Source organism: Serinus canaria, chromosome 7 (assembly GCF_022539315.1).
Source record: "Serinus canaria isolate serCan28SL12 chromosome 7, serCan2020, whole genome shotgun sequence".
Lineage (NCBI taxonomy): Eukaryota > Metazoa > Chordata > Aves > Passeriformes > Fringillidae > Serinus > Serinus canaria.
This window is the reverse complement of record NC_066321.1, coordinates 29559489-29575907: the sequence shown is the minus strand read 5'-3', so window position 1 is coordinate 29575907 and position 16419 is coordinate 29559489. Positions and strand designations below refer to the sequence as shown.

The 16419-nt window shown below is 41.6% G+C and overlaps 1 protein-coding gene across 5 annotated transcripts in view; it reads left to right on the top strand.

The window, feature by feature from the left end:
- The window catches only part of MYO1B (myosin IB), a 107337-nt gene that overhangs the window by 33691 nt on the left and 57227 nt on the right, over window positions 1–16419 (top strand). For all 5 annotated transcript variants that reach the window (XM_050976969.1, XM_050976967.1, XM_050976968.1 and 2 more), the window contains one exon: window positions 14045–14139. In XM_050976969.1, coding sequence (XP_050832926.1) covers window positions 14045–14139 — 95 coding nt within the window. The remainder of the gene's footprint in view (window positions 1–14044; window positions 14140–16419) is intronic.

Below are 16419 nucleotides of genomic sequence, written 5' to 3'. Positions count from 1 at the left end.
TCTATGATGTAAAGCAAGTATTTTTGTCTGGAGGGTGTGATAAAGCTCCAGCTGTGAAGGATAGTTTTTACCTGTATGTAAAAGTAAGCTTTTACCCATAGCTAACAGAGTGGTAAGATGCAGAGTAGCTGTCTTGAAGAAGTTGATGGTGGGATGAGAGGCTGTGCCATAGTTAAGTGTATGTTTATTTTAACATTTCCATTTCAGTTTGTACTTTCCTGATCTTCATTTTCTTTCTCTTTCTTTTTTCCCTCTCTTTTAACCACCCCACTGTGGTTTTCCTAGCAGTTAGAGAGCACGGTGAGTACCTGGTTGTTAAACCCATGCTTGGAGTGAATTGAAAGAAGGAGAGGGGGGTGGAGCCCTGCAGAGAACCTCGAGGTCTTTTTTTGGTAGGGGTGAGACTTCCTGTTCTCTTAACCTCTGGAGAGGCAGAGCTGGAGGTGGTGTGCCCAGGGATGTGAGTCCCTCAAGCACAGAGGTGGGAAGGGGCTGAAGCATCACTCTTGCTTCAGGAGCCAGAAGGACTTCATGCCTGAGAAGAGCCTCTTCTATTGCAATGCTCTCTCACCAATCATGAGAGATTCACACTTGGCTGGAGACCTCAGAAGTCCTTCTGAGGACAGGAGAGTTTTGAGGAAGGCAGTTGTGGTGTGGCCATAGTGAAGTGAATGACTTCTGAAGAGGCATTTTGCCAGTTTGAAGGCTCAGGGCATAAAGCAGGGCTTCTCCCACATACAACAACTAATTTAGCTCTTCCTGAAATTTGAGCAGGGCTGTTTTAGTGGGTTTGGATAGCACATCTTGCAGCCATCTCTCCCCAGTGCTCCAGAGCTGCATAGAGTCTTATTGACAAGAACAGAATTTGTTTGTTTGCTGCTGGTTTTAGATTGCATGAAATTTTCTAATAATGCAGAATAATACAGGAACTGATTTATACCAAGATGTGCAGCTGTAAGGAAGCTCCAGAAATGCACCCAACAAGTATAAACAGCCTGAAAAAGCAGTGTATAGATGAATGTAGTGCTCTATTTCAATTTTCAGAATATTCTGGGGTGACATTTAGACTGGATTCCAAAGTTTGGTGGAACGAGCCTTTCTGTTGGCCCTCTAAGTAGCTTGGTCTAAATTAAGAAATGAAAAGGCCCTTTAAATGATTTTTTGCATGGCCCTGGTGCTGTCATTCTGCTGTTGGTGTCCAGGACATGGGATGTCCAGGACGGGAGCAGGCTGTGTTGTGTGGCCAGCAGAGCTTTGTGCAGGTGGGCTGGGGCTGCCAGGGCTGCTTGCACACAGCCTGGGTGGAGCCAGGCTGGATTTCTGTGCTCTTGTGGCATTTAAACACTGCCTGGCCTAGGAAGGAGCACACATAGAGACCTCAGGGGCTATAAAAAGCATCAAGGCAAAACTGCCTCCCAAAATACCCCAGAAGATGGAGAGTGCTGGCTGCCTCTGGTCCCACCCTCCCTCATCCCTCGCTCTCCCAGAAGCTGCAGCAGAGTGTTGTGCCACGACAGAAGCATTCAGAAGCACCAGTTCTGCTGGCTCACAGACCCCTGAGTGTCCCCAGCTGGCAGTGCTGGCAGTCACAGCTCCTGAGGTGCCCCTCTCTGGGCAGGACCCCCTGGCTCCAGGAGAGCCTGCTCATCCATCTCTGTCTCCTTGGGAGAGCTGGGTGTGCTCCCAGCCAGCCCTCACCTGCCCAGTGGGCTTCCTGAGGAAGAGGGATGCCAGGATTTGGGTACCTTTAAAACACTGGGAGTTTCTAAGGGAAACACTTTGAGATCTGTTCCAGATGCTTCTGTAACTCTATAATTGTTGTCATGGTGTGCAAAGGAAAATAATCCTGGAGCATCCCTCATGAATTAACTACTGGCTTAGAGCCTCAGCAGAATAACTTTGTTTTCAGAACTGTTTTCAAATATTTACTTGTACCCCTGTACACAACATACTTCACATTTGACTTCAGTCATGCTGGGGGTGGAGAGTCAAATGGTTTTGGTTATCTGTGACAATCTCTCCCTCTTCTTTTTTCTTTTTCTTCCCCTTGCATGTGAGTGTATTTGGTATAGTTTGTAAGCACAGAAGAGTTTGGAACTTGGCTAGATAATTAGACCAAAGATAATTAAGAAAAAAAGCAAAAAAAAAAAAAAAAAAGGGCTTGAATATATGCTGGGGAAATGTGTAAATGCTTCAGCAGTCTAAAGTAATGGTAACTTTTTTGCCAGATCCCATTTCTCTCATTTTCCTGGAACTGGATTTTTCTGTCTAGAATTTATATTATGCCATTGATATTTTTAGGACATAAAATACCGAGATTTTTTTAAAACTAATTCATATTGTCACATGAAGTAGCACATTCAATAGCTTCATTTTTCCTTTCATGAGAATTTTTGGGACTTTTTGCACACTGAAAATAATGAGTTATCCTTAAAAAGGAGAAGCTGCTGTGTTTCCTTTCTTGAATGCAGTCTGAAAAGTGAGGACAGGTAGAGGCCCTGTCAAAAAGGAGACAAATCCCATTTTCTGCACTGTGTATACAAGGACCAGAATTTTCTTTATGCCTTTCCTGCACTGGCAGCCTGGTTCTCTCTTTAAGATCTGGGATTTCCAATTGCAAGTAAGAACAGCTGTTGTTCTTTCATTGGAAGTGTCTCATTGTGTTTAATGGTTGTCTTTTTTTCTTCTTTTTTTTCTTCCCTTTAAGCAATTTGGAGCCCCCTAGAAAATGCCCATCTGCTCTGCTAGGAGCCTTTGTTGTGATTTTTTGATAAAGCATCGACAAGGTTGATGTTTAAGGCCTTAAAGAAACAGTAGTGAAATTTCAGATTAACAGCAGATCATTTCCCATTCAACCCCTTTCTATCAGCACCATTATGCAAAAGACTCTGTTTTATTCAGCTCTGGGTACAGCATGGTTAATGGAGTTTGGGTTATTAAGGATAAACTTTTTCAAGTTAGGAATCAGGAAATACAGTCTTAATATTTACAGTCTAGCACACTGAATAATCTTGTACTTATGTTTTGAATAGATAAGAGAGCTGGGACTCGGGTTTACAAACAAAGGTCTGAACTACAAAGACAGTTTAATTGTGGTCATTTCAGTAAATTGGTTTAAATCTGCATTTTTCTTCCACACAGTTTCCATTTTACATCCTGCAGAAATGATTTTTAGTTGCTAAACCTTGTGGAGTTCAAGCTGCAACTGCTCTTAATTACTCCAAGATGATTTTTAGTGAGGATGTAGTGAGGATGAGAACAAATATGTGCAGTTGACATCCTCCTTGAGATCAGCATTCCAACCAAGGACGTAGATGCAGTAAATTGTTACTGGGAATATTCCACATGGGCTGAATTGGAGCCTCATGTTTGAGCAGGCTGAAGGAGGCTTTTCACTTCTTGCTCTGACCATTCATAGAAATACAATTTTGGACCTATGTCCACAAATCTCATTCACAAACTTGAGCAAATGGCATTTAACAGACTAGACAGACATGTTAGCTCAGTGTTGTACCTGAGCTAACAAGCTCTCAGGAGCTCAGATAAGCCTCAGTGCCTACTTTGCCCAGGGCTTCATGGCAGGGACTTTATTTGGAAAAGAGAGCTGGGAGGCAGAAATTAAGTTGTGTAAGCCTTCTTAACCTCTTAACAAACTACTTGGATTGTTACAAGAACTTGAGAGTTACTTGCAAAATCAAAAAGGATTCAGTAACACCTCTGAGCAGAGCAGCAGCATAACTATGTAATTACATAGTGTTGACATTGCCTTCCAGATGTTTTCCAGATAAGTGAATTACTTTTATTTGCAGTTCTGTCACTGTTGTCTCTGATTAAACTTGTGGGCAGCTGCATTCTAACCTGGACTTCAAATCTGGTGATTGGCAGCTTAGTTTAGCTTACCAATAGCTCAGAGGATGTGAGAATTCTCCTTCTGCCCCTCTGCCCTGCTCTGGTGGGAGCCCCCCTGCAGGTCTGCATCCAGCCATGGGCTCAGGAAGGACAGGGACCTGCTGGAAGGACTCCAGATGGACCTGAGGGATGGAGCACCTCTGCTGTGAGGAAAGGCTGGGAGGTTTGGGATTGCTCAGCCTGGAGAAGAGAAGGCTTTGGGGTGACAGAATGACAGACCACACAAAGGGACTTTGGACAAGAGCATGAGGTGACTGGCTTCAGGCTGAGAGCAGGTTTGGGTTGGATATCAGGGAGAAATTCCTTACTGGGAGGCTGGTGAGAGACTGGAGCAGTTGCCCAGAGAAGCTGTGGCTGCCCCATCCCTGGAGATGTTCAGGACCAGGCTGGATGGGGTTTGGAGCAGCCTGGTCTAGCAAAGGTGTCCCTGCCCATGGCAGAGAGGTTGGAACAAGATGATCTCTAAGGTCTTTTCCAGTCCAGTCCTGTGATTCTCTGACTGCATTTCTCCAGTACCATGGTATGAGTTTGGTGGAGTGCTTGGCATTTCTTCTGCTGGCACACTGTTGCAGCCCACTGGAGTGTGTTGCAGCCATGCATGGCTGACATCTGCTTACCTGTCTGACCAGACAGAGCTGTGAAGTCACTCACATCCATCTTTTGGGATGTTGTAGCTCTCACCTTTGTGCTGGATTATTTCTTTGTGAGGTGAGACCTTTTAAAACATGTCCTTTTCTGTGCATGAGTATGTGAAACTGTGCACCTCACTTTGCTGTTTTCCTCTCCCTGAGTACTGGAACTTGTTTCTTTACTTTAGAATAAAGGAATACTTTTTTTTTTTCTCTCTCGAGTTAGCAAAGTAGAACAAATTTGTTTGGAAAGCACTGATAGTTCTGCAATAAAATTATTTGCAGTGAGAGAAGACCCTGCATGAACACATGTTATCAATAAACCCTGTATGGTTCCAAAACTTGACTTGCTGTGTCTCTGCTGTCACTGCATCAGGAGTAATAAAAAAATTACTTATTTCTGCCTTCTGACTCCAGGATGCTTCCTAGGGCTACAGGAAAAAAAAACAGGATTTTCTATTTGCTAAGCAGGAGAATGTGTTTTTGTTTTTTTTTTTTTTTTGAGGCAGAGGCATGGAACACTATTTGCTGAACATTTTTTCATGTGGAATCATAAGAGCAGCAGCACTCTGCCCTTCAGTGCCCCAGGAAAACCCCACCACCAGCACAGCCCTGGTGTGGTTTCATTTGTGAGATGAAGTCGTCACTGGAGTTTTTGAGCAGTGCAAATCAGTGCTCTGCCGCTGTCTGGAACAGCACACACTGTAAGGCCCAAAGAGACACCCTAGTTATAAATGAAAAAGAAAGGAGAAAAGCAATTCATTGTATATTCCTGTCTGTATAGGACTAAACAAGCTGTGATGATCACTGTTCCTCCAATAGGATCATAGAGTTTTGTTTTCTAAGTATCCAACTTAACCTGTGGTTTGGGCTTGTTATTTCTGAAATATCTGTGAATAATTTTAAGGACCCCTTTTTAGCCACTGTCTGTGTTTTAAAAATGAGGAATAATTGGTTTGCATTGTTTTCTTTTGATGGAAAATATATTCTTTGTAGCCAGCCAAGACAAGATGAGCTACAGTTTTTTGGGGGGTGTTTACTGGCAGCAAGCTATTCTCATGGTGTAGCAGCATAATGAAGGCATTTCTTGCTCTGCAGAAAAAGATTTCATTTATGTAAAATTTGATCAAAGCTGAACTGGACATGTTTGGCAAGTGAACTTCCCTGAGTTTCACACACATTCTGTGTTAGGTACAGAAATGAATTCATTTTGCTGTAAAGATATTTGTATATTTATATATTTCTGTATTTCAATGCAGAAAGGGAATCACTGTCTTCTCCTGCTCCCTTTTTCCTCCCTGTCCTGGCAGCCCTTCATTTCCACACATATGCAAAAGCTCAGAGGTGCAATTCAAATCTGCTTCTTCATAGATGAAACAGTGAACTGGGATTTTAAATAATTTTGTGCCCTCCAGTTAAACCCTGTCAGAAGCCAAGCGTGCTAAATCAGTTTGCTCCTGTCTTCCCTTTCTGTTCAGCTGTCTGACCCCTTGCTGCTCCACTTGAACCAGGGAAGTGGAATAAATCCCAAATTTTACAAGCCCAGCCTCTGGCACCGGGAAGCTTCAGAAGGTCCATGGAGAAAAACAAGGAGCTTGCCATCAGCATTTCTGCTGTGCCATGGAGCTGCTTCTCCCCTGGGGTCTGCAGGCTCCTCCAGTGCATTTGGGGTGGCAGCTCAGGGAAAAACCTGCAGCTTCTGATGCAGGAAGCTTCAGCCTACAGTTTTGCAGTAAGAACACAGAGTGTAAGGACTTGGCTGGTTTAGGCAGTCATTAAATCAAGCATGGAATTGCTGATTCATCCTAGCAAATAAACATCTAATTAAATTGGATTTTTGATGAAACAATAGAAAACCCTTCCTGTACTTCCCTTCAAGGATATCATAGCCCAATAGAATTATTTATTTTGTGAAGAGAAATGCCTTTTCCCTGGGGAAACCTGAAATCTTTGCAGTGCAGGTGGCAGCAGACTGACTTGGGGTAGGTGTGTGGGAGGCTTGTCCTTGTCCTCTTGTGTGTCTGCCTTGGGTGGCACAGCCTGGTGTTTGGGGTCAGGGGGTGTTTGGGTGACAGACTCATCTGGTTGGGGCTGTGGGACTGGGACCTACTGGTTCCTGCTGGCCTGAACCCACAGAGTGTCAGCAGGGGGGAGGAGGTGATGGTTGTGTGCCATCCAGCTGGCTGATGTCATTTCGAGGGAATGGCTCTAGTCAAAAGGGAATCCAAGCCAAGCTGGAAAGCAGGGAGATACTTGCTACCTTGCCCCACCTCAATTTGTGTGAATCTTCTCTTCAATGGCACGGACCTGCTCCAAAGAGGAGTTTGCTGTTTCAGCTCCCTTCTCTAGGCAAAGCCAGAGCCCTGCAGTGTGCAGCTGCAGGGGGTTGTGGTGGGTACAGCTGGCACTGACCCACGCCAGCCCAGCCTGGGGTGCCCTGGAGCACCCAGCTCCACCTGCTGCTCCATGGAAAACCTGTCAGGGGCACAGGGGCTGCTCCTCTGGGCTGGGTTACCTGCAGCACCAGGGTTCTGCCTGCTGCTCCCTGCATTCCTTGGAGGATCCAGCCTTGGGGCTGTGCCCAGGCCACTCTCCTCAGTCTCTGCTGGCTGTGTGGCACTGCCAGCTGACAGAACTGAGCTCTGGGATGTGGCCATGCTTGTCAGACTTGCTAAAACTCACAGGAAGACTTGATTTTGTAGTCTGGGCTGGCAAGTGGCATGGCCATCCTCAGCTGCAGAGATCTTGTTTTGCGCTGGTTGAAAGAAAACAAGGGAACAGCTGGGTCACAGGCTCCTGGTAAAAGCCTTCTTGTTTTCCATCCTGTTAATGGGAGCTCTAACAAGATGTCTTAGATGTTGTTGAAATGGGCAGAAAATCAATTGCTGCTCTTTTGGCTTTTCTGTACAGTGCTGGGGAAAGACCGCTGTTGGTTTAACATTTTTAAAATTATTTTTACTTACAGTAAAAGGAAATGATCAAAACTGATAAAGCCTCCCTTAGAGTGGAAATGTGTGAGAGGGAAAAGGGCAAGGTTCTGGTGAGCTGGGAGGCTGTGCAGGCCCAGTGCTTTGGAAGAGGCATTGTCTGAACCTCTCTGTAGGGAGGTTTTGGAGTTGAAGTTCATTGAACACACCTTAGATCTGCCTCAGTCTGAGAAAGACAAGATTTTCTGCAAGAGCTTTTTTCTTTTTGTCCAGACTTCAGCTTATTGGTCTGAGTCTTCTGCTAAACCTGCAGTGTATATATGAGCATCAGAGTCTATCAGAAAATGAAAATATCATATTCCCAGTCTATCAGAAAATGAAAATATCTGGCTTAATATTAGCCTGTGTACTAAAGTGTCCTCCTCATGAAAATGGAGAGGCTTTGTCCTGTTCCCCCTCCCTTTTACTTTCTCCCTTCCCTTCTGTAAATGATGGCTGCTTCTTACAAATCCAGTGGGCTGATTTGCACAGCTCTGGCCTTTGTTCTGCATCTAGCAATGTCCCAGTGGCTCATGTGAATAACAAAGTGGGGAGCCTGTGCAGGAGGTCCCCTCTGCTGAGTGTATGACCACACAGTGTTGCTGATAAAACAGGTTTCTGTGCTCACCAGGAAAATAAAAATGGAGGATATGAATGGGAGCAAAGGCTTCCCATCTGTCTTAGCACACCTCTTTATCCTGGTGTTTAAATGTGTTTTATTTTCTTTCCCTGATTGGCATGTTTGAAAGAGCAGCTGCCTGCCTGGGAAGGTCCATCCTAGCTGATGCTCCATCCATTCAGCTGTTCCTTTATTCACCCCAGTGGCAGGCTAATCAACCTCTTCTTTCCAAGTGTGTCAAAGCACTGAACATGAGGCAGTTTGTAATTATGGAAAATGGGGGTGCACTTTTTATCCTCAGGGCAATTAAATGATTCTGCACTATGAGCTAATACTAGAAATAATCTCTTGCACTTGTTTTTCCTGAATGGTGAATTTTCCACTGAGCTTCAATGGGTGGGGGAATATATATATAGCAAATAGTGATGATTTACAGCATAAAGCCTCAAAGCACTTTATAAAGTCTGCTTTGACTCTTCCTAGCTCAGGTTGTTAGAATTTTCACACTGAAACTAAATGCAATTCTGATGTTTTCCCACTGCATGGCATGAGAGAATGAAATAATTTCTTTGCTATTACCCTGCTATTGGGCACTTCTGTGCATTCAGAAAGAGAAGAAAGGAAATTAAGTGATGCTCTTAAGTAAACTTGAAGTAATTAAACTACATTTTATGTAAAATTTACATTAAAAGTGCATGCACAATTTATGTATTGCTGCTATTCTTTTTAGTCTAGCATGGTATATAGTTTTTGATAAGCACTGGCCTTTAGTATCCTGCAGTGTGTTTAGACAGGTTTGGGCAGAAATGAACCCTGCTACCAGGACTCTGCTTCATGAGGAACTGGAACAGTCAGGAAAATAGATTTTCCTCATTTCTTTTGAAAGGAGCAAACAAGTTGTCAGCCAAGAATAGCCAAGATTAACCAATAGATGTTCTGAAAGGGGGACCCAGGATCTCTGAATCAAAGCAACAGCTGGTGAATAAGTGAATTGACCCTATTAGTGCACCAGAAGAGCAATTGGAGAGAATTTAAAATAGTGTTAACGAGTTACTTTTAATTGAGACTGCTGAGGGAAATGAAAGGAAGCATGAAAATGATACCACCAATAAGTACCAGTATCTGGCAGATAGTGATCCTGGGGAGTTTGGCTGGAAGGAAAAAGGTGGTGGAAAAGCTGCTCCTGTGAGGGGAATTTCTGACTTACAAGAATGAGATTTTTAAGGCTGTTGTAATTGTGGGTGCAGTCTGGGGTGTCCAGTTGCTGCACTGGCTGCTAGTTTCAGGGTGAGCTGGTGTGAACCTGGCTCCTGGCTCTTCCTGACCCCAGAGACGCTGAGAAGTGCCAGAGCCCTTTGGAAGTTTCCCTTGGAGGGCTGTGCTGTTTCCCTTTGCTGAATTTTTGGGCTAGGGCTTTGTGACAGATCTGGCCATCTGGAGCTTGTGGCTGAAGAGGCCCTGCTGGAAAGAAGCAGAGCCTTCTTAGTGAGCTAGGTGTGGGCAGCCTTTCCATTTCAAATTGCTTCTATACTTAAGTCTTAGCTAAAAGAGAGCTCCAATAAAGATTTCTGTGGTTTGTTTTTTTTTTTTTTTTTTTTTTTTTGTGGTAAGAGGATGTCATCTTCCTCCAGGAAAACCTAAAAATCAAAGGAGAGCTTATTATAAGGTATGGTGACTGACAGTGCTGAGGCACTCATCAGCTAATTGGGAACACATGGTTTGTAGCTGCTTTTTAAACCATTCTGAAGTTTTGTTGAGGCTCTGTAATTGGGAGGTGGCTCAAAGAGAGGTGTGTGGTTTAAATCCATGCTTGCAAATGTGGCTTCACAGAGCCCTGTCTCTTCATGCTGCTAAAAGGAAAAGGGTAGGACTCTTTGTGGTCTATAGACCATCAATATGTGTTGAACTTAAACGACCTTGAAGGAAGTTATTTTTCAAACAAATAGGCAATAGCATGGAATTCTGGTTTTTATCAGGTAGAGTAAGAACTAAAAGACTCAAAGTTTCTTTTTGTTTGGGTTTTCTGCTACTGCAAAGATTATTATGGATGTTGGTAATAGGAAGGACTGTGAGGTGTAATGTTGTGTCATGAAAGTCAACATGACATCTGAATAGATGTAGCTTTTTCTTTGAGAGAAAGATCTTTGTTCAGACTGACAGAAATGTGCTAGTGCTCTTTTGCAGTGCCAGAAAGACAAGTCTTAGTTATTTAAAAAGACTCTTGGTTATTCCTCTTCCAGTTGGATTGTTGGAACAATGGTTAAAACATCAGTGATAGATTTTAAAACACTTCTACTGGGTCGCTTTTGATAAGTACTTATGCAAAACTTCTTTTGAAATGAGTTGACTTATTTTTTTCTTTTGTCTGTAGTAGATTTTATATTTGATACCCTGGTAGGGGTGCATTAGGCTTTGTGGGTTGTGCAGGATATCTCTGGCTAGATTGGATTCAACCAGAACAGGATGAAATCCCCCTCTCTCCTCTCCTACTTCAGAAACCTCATTGCAGTGAGGTTTCTCACTTTTTGAGGTTTTGCTCTCGGTTGTTCTGTGGAGGAAGGAGAAAAAGCATGATTTGGTGCCTTCAACTATGCAGTGCAGGCAGAGTTAATAAATACATCAAGCAGTAAAATACATTTTGACAGGGGCTGTTGAGAAACTTAAATTCAGTGTATTAGAGGAGATGAATGGCTACTAAGCTGATTAACTCATAATTCAGTATATCAACAGAGAATACTTCCTCTGTGCTTGATGCTGATTTCATTTTCCAGTGTGAAACTACTGCCAAGGAAATAGTTTCAAAAGTGAAAAACTAGTTGATGGCCAAGATTGTTTGAAGGACAAGAGGCACAGAATGATCTGTGCAGTCTGTAAATTGGAAAAGTGTCTCAGAGTCTTATGTTCTTGCTGAAAGACAGTTTCCCTCAGTCAGACCTGTGGAAATCACAGCATTATTGTTAAAGCTTGTCTCCTGTGGGCCAAGAATGCTCAGGGAAGTTTATTTCTTTCATCTTCATCCTGTTGCTTTTAATTTTTTTTTTTTTTTCAAAGAGGAAGGTAATCTGTGCTGGAATAAGCTTTCCTGGGCACCGTTGTACTTTTCAAATTGCAGGTATTATCTGCAGCAACATTCACCAAATATTATTAATTTCCTAAATGTGTCCTGTAACAGAGTCTGGTAAAGTGTTGCTGCTACTGTAGTCTGGATTCCAAGCAGTAAAATGGGTGCCAGAAATTGTGTCATGGTCTCTCAGCAGCAGCAGAATATTTTATATTTTTCTTGCTAGTTCTCCAGCACGTTGGCCACATCACAATGCGACTTTGTAATGCTAAAAACATTACAGCCTGCTTCTCTCTTGTAAACACATTTTCACCTCCAGCTGAACTACTGAGCTCCAGTGCTTCCATCAGCACAGCAGCACTGAGGTCTGAGCCCTGAGATCAGCCCTGCTCGGGGTTGGGTGGGATGCATGGAAAGGAGTTAATGACCTTGGGTGGGCTGTGCATGGAAAGGAGTTAGTGACCTCTGATCATGGGGGTTAAATGGATGGTCCAGCCATCTGTGCAGGGAGGAGAGTTGGAATTTAGTGCCTTGGATAAAACAGGCTGGGGAGAAGCAGGGAGAGAGGTGGAGCTGGACAGGCAGATTGCTGCAGGAGGGAAGATGGGAGGGACACAGAGAGGGGGGAAAGGATGGCCTGGGCATCCTTGGCAGGCCCTGGAGACCAGGGGAGGCTGGTAGTGCTGAGGAGCCAAGGAGCTGCGAGGTGGTAGCAATAATACTTACATTTATACTTACATTTATACTTACATTTATACTTACATTTATACTTACATTATACTTACATTTATACTTACATTTATACTTACATTTATACTTACATTTATACTTACATTTATACTTACATTTATACTTACATTTATACTTACATTTATACTTACATTTATACTTACATTTATACTTACATTTATACTTACATTTATACTTACATTTATACTTACATTTATACTTACATTTATACTTACATTTATACTTACATTTATACTTACATTTATACTTACATTTATACTTACATTTATACTTACATTTATACTTACATTTATACTTACATTTATACTTACATTTATACTTACATTTATACTTACATTTATACTTACATTTATACTTACATTTATACTTACATTTATACTTACATTTATACTTACATTTATACTTACATTTATACTTATTTATTTTTATATATTTATATTTATAAGGTTATATTATAGTTATAGGTATATTTATAGATTTATTTTATATTCGTATTCATATTTTGTATATTATATATAATTTATATACAATTACATTTATATATAATATATAATTCATATATATTTATGCATACAAACATATATTTATATATTTATATATTATTTATATATTTACATTTACTCCATATTAAATGTCTATTTATAAAGAACTTTTAATGACTAATTTTGGTAGATGTAGGTTTAATATTTGAAGCTTTCAAGCTGCAGCAGTAGGAGCCCTGAGTGGCTCTCACTGCCTGCATTGTGTTGTTCCTGCTTCCCATCACTGGTGTCATGACAAAGAGCTTGCTCTTCTCTAGAGAGCCTGTGAAAAAAGCACCATATAGCTGTGCTGTCCAAAACAAACACTTGATCTGTTTGCTGTTATCAGCTCAATGTGAAACTCCTGAACTGTTGCAGAATAAAGAATCAAGTTTCTAAAAAGTGCATTGAACCTGCAGTGATTCTGCATCTTATGTTGGCCTGGGAGTTCATTTCTGGTTTTCATACATGGTTTGTTTGCTGTAATTTAGTGTTTATATATCTCCACTTTTGGAGATATATAAACACTAAATATTTTACTAAATGCAGTAATCTAGCAAAGGTCTTGGTCTGTTGAACAGCTGTTTATTTCATGTAAAAATATGCTGTGTTTGGATATCATATTTTTTATTTAATTGGGTTATGCATTTGTGCCTTTTTATTTGGATTTTGTTTTTATGTCCTTTTTCAGATACTCTTTGTTTATGTTTTTCCAAGGGGGAAAATGCTTTCTTTCCAGAGTACTTCATTCCATTAATTGAAAAATGCAGTTGAAAGAAAGAACTTTGTTCTGTCTCAAAATTACTGCTAAAGAGAGCTGACTATAGGTGAACCATCTGCCCTTCTCCAAAGGATGTGTTGCTGCATGGCAGCAGAGCACATCTGGATTGAAATTGCAGAACCCAGGAGTTTCAGGGTGATGATATTCTGAGCCTCCAGGAAAGGACATTTTTGGTATAGGAGATCTGTTGGTTCTTGTTATGTTCTTTGGGTTCCCTCCATGACATCACACTCACTGGGATAAGGACTGAGTTAGTGGGAAATAATTCTGCATATTCCTGCACAAGTCCAGCTGTACCCAATGGCTTAAAGTGCTCAGTGTTTTATAAGGTGGTGAGATTTCTTCTTTCAGAGTAGAAATTGTGACTTATGGTGTAATTATTGCTCAGGGTTCTCCTCTTTCCTCTGTCTTAGAGTCAGCTTCAGACAAACCATGCCCTGATGTTTGCATTGACATTTTTCCAGTGGAGAAAATGACATTTTGTTCAAAGCTACACTTCCCTAAAATTCTGTTATTTTGTTTTGACTTTACTATCTTTAGGAAAACTTCAAGATTATCTTTGCTTGCTCCTGAAGGAGGTCTGAGTAAGCCTCTGAGAAAAAGTATCCATTTTGCTTCTGTGGGTCTTTATATTCTGAGAAGGGAGTGCTTCACCACTTATGGAACATTACCACTTGGAGAGTTGTGGCTTTTTGTTGGTTTTTATTTTCCTTCCTGGCTGTGCAAAGGACAGCTTCTCATTATTATCAGTATTTGGTAGTTTGGGGATTTTTTTCTAATTCTCAATTGGCTCTTCCTTTCTTTGCAGCTTTGCTCTGTCTGATGAAGCCTACAGGTCTTTAAGGGACCAGGACAAAGACCAATGCATCCTTATCACAGGAGAGAGTGGAGCTGGGAAAACAGGTAAGGAGCAGGTAGGGTCTGATTAAAAACCATTCAGGGCTGTGCAGAGGGAAGCTGGAGTCAGTAGGAGTTGGGAGATGTCAGTAATTCTTTGTCTGGCCATTGCAGAAAGTGAGTGCTGCCACACTTGTTGCTGCAGCTGTGAACTGACATAAAATGGTGGTTTTATTATTTAGTGTTTTTTCACGCTGTCACCACTTTGAAATCCCTTGTTGTGTTAGTACAGCATCCTCATCAGTATCCAGAGTTGTACCAAAGCCAGGCTGACTGGTCACAGAGTACTGCAAGGGCCAGGAAATGTTTAGGCTGTCCTGGTGAGGAACCTAAAGACATGGAAACCTGAATGCTCTGAGTTTTCTAGGCTTGATACTTCCACTTGTCTCTCGAAGAACACATGCCTTTAAAAACTGGATTATGCTATTTATCTAAGGAAAAGAAATAACTGTAGCTGATTACTTTGGAAATTTTATCAGCCCTTTGCACACTGTGCTCAGCTGCAGTGCTAAGATTGGCTTGTGTGCCAGAACACTGAGTTTCTTAGGCAAAGCTGGCATTTCCTTGAAAATGACTGCTGCTTTTTAAACTGGAAGGGTAGACACCAAGAGAGGATTGCATAACTGCAGTACATTTTAGGTAGACCTTAAAAAGGAAAGAAGCCAGTTGTTTTCAAAGATAGCAATTTAAAACAGAGGTGACTTGCAGAAGAGACAGTGGGTAGGAAGGCATGCAGCTGCTTCCAGGTAATTGGAGAGATTTTTCCTTTGCATTTGAGAATATCTGGGGCTTTGTGTCCTTATTCTGGGCAAGACTCAAAGTAGGTAACAAGAAGCTGCTTTCCAAGACTTCTGTGTACGTATGAAGTGTAGGCATCATCTTTGGTACTCTTTGATTAGTGGCACCCAATTGAGAGGTCTCCAAGCCTTGTAATACAATCCTTATTTACAGTCTGATGACAGGAAAACCTGTTCAGTGGAAGGGTAGTTTAAAAACCCCGAGTTCTTGTTAATATGACTCTTTAAGGTTCTGTCTAGAAGCTCAGACTTGAGCAAAGAGTCCTGGGCTGGTGGTGTTTGATGTCTTGGTTTCCTCACAAATTGGGAATTATCGAGCACCTCATCCAACTGAGGCACACAGATTATTGATTTTTTTCATTTGAAAGGTGAATCAGAGGTTGAGTTGTTGAACTTCTCTCTATGCAAATCATAGATTTAGATTTATATGGAGATTTTGGGGGCTCTGTAACTTTTATAGCCATATGGGAAACAATATGAAATTTTCCTTTTTTATAAAGTTAAGTACCAAATAGGGGATGGAGAGGATAGGAAGTTCTTGGAGTTAAGGAAACAAACTCCTTACTACAGATACACTATATTTGTTTTAAAGTTTTGGTAGCCAGAATATTTGACATTTTTGCCCTGGGAGAACTGAAACTGAGTTGTTTTATTTATAGTTTTATAGTTTTATTTGCTTCCAATTTTGTCCTTGTTTCTCTGCATGTTTTTAATGTTAACTGTTAGTTACATTGGGCAAGAAAACATGGTGCATCCCCAGAATAAGGGGTTTATTTAAATGTTTTGAAATGTTAGGGTGATAACTCCCTTCCTGATGTCTTTCTTGGGGCAAACAGAGTTCCTGATAAGAGAGAGGGTCTTTATTTTCTTTTGCTGATTTTCAAAGCCTGTATTGAAGCCATCGTGTGTGAACTGTTATAATGGCTTTTTTTGCTGCTCCAGTGCATGATTCTCTCAGTGACTGAGTGCCTGTGCTTAAAGATGTTGACTGTTCTAGGAAATATTTCCAATTAAATAATTGGGTAATTCCAAGCTCTGAAGGGAACAGAGTAAAAAATGAGAGCTGGGCTTGAGGCACAAATAAAGGAGGTGGGAGCCTCCTGAGCACACCTGAAGTTTTTGCTCCCTGATTGCTTCCTGTGTGGCAGGTTTGCTCATTTTCCTCTACACATGGAATAGTAATATAATGCTAACAAACAAATTTGGCTGAATAGAAAAAATCAAAATCCAAGGGATAACCTCTCATCTGTCAGTTCTTTCCTGAAATGAGACACTTGAATTTGTAACAGATCTCTGAAGATCTGGGGTTTTTTTATGCCCACAGTCTGGAATTGGTGGGGTTTCCAGCTGTTAGTAATTACATGATGTATCAGCCTATATTGCCTGAAATTTCACTCTCTTGCATCGTAGTAACCATCACAGACTCTCTTTATAAGCCAGATCATTTTCCAGCTGCTTTTTCCTGACCAGCAATAGCAGAGGGGTTGGA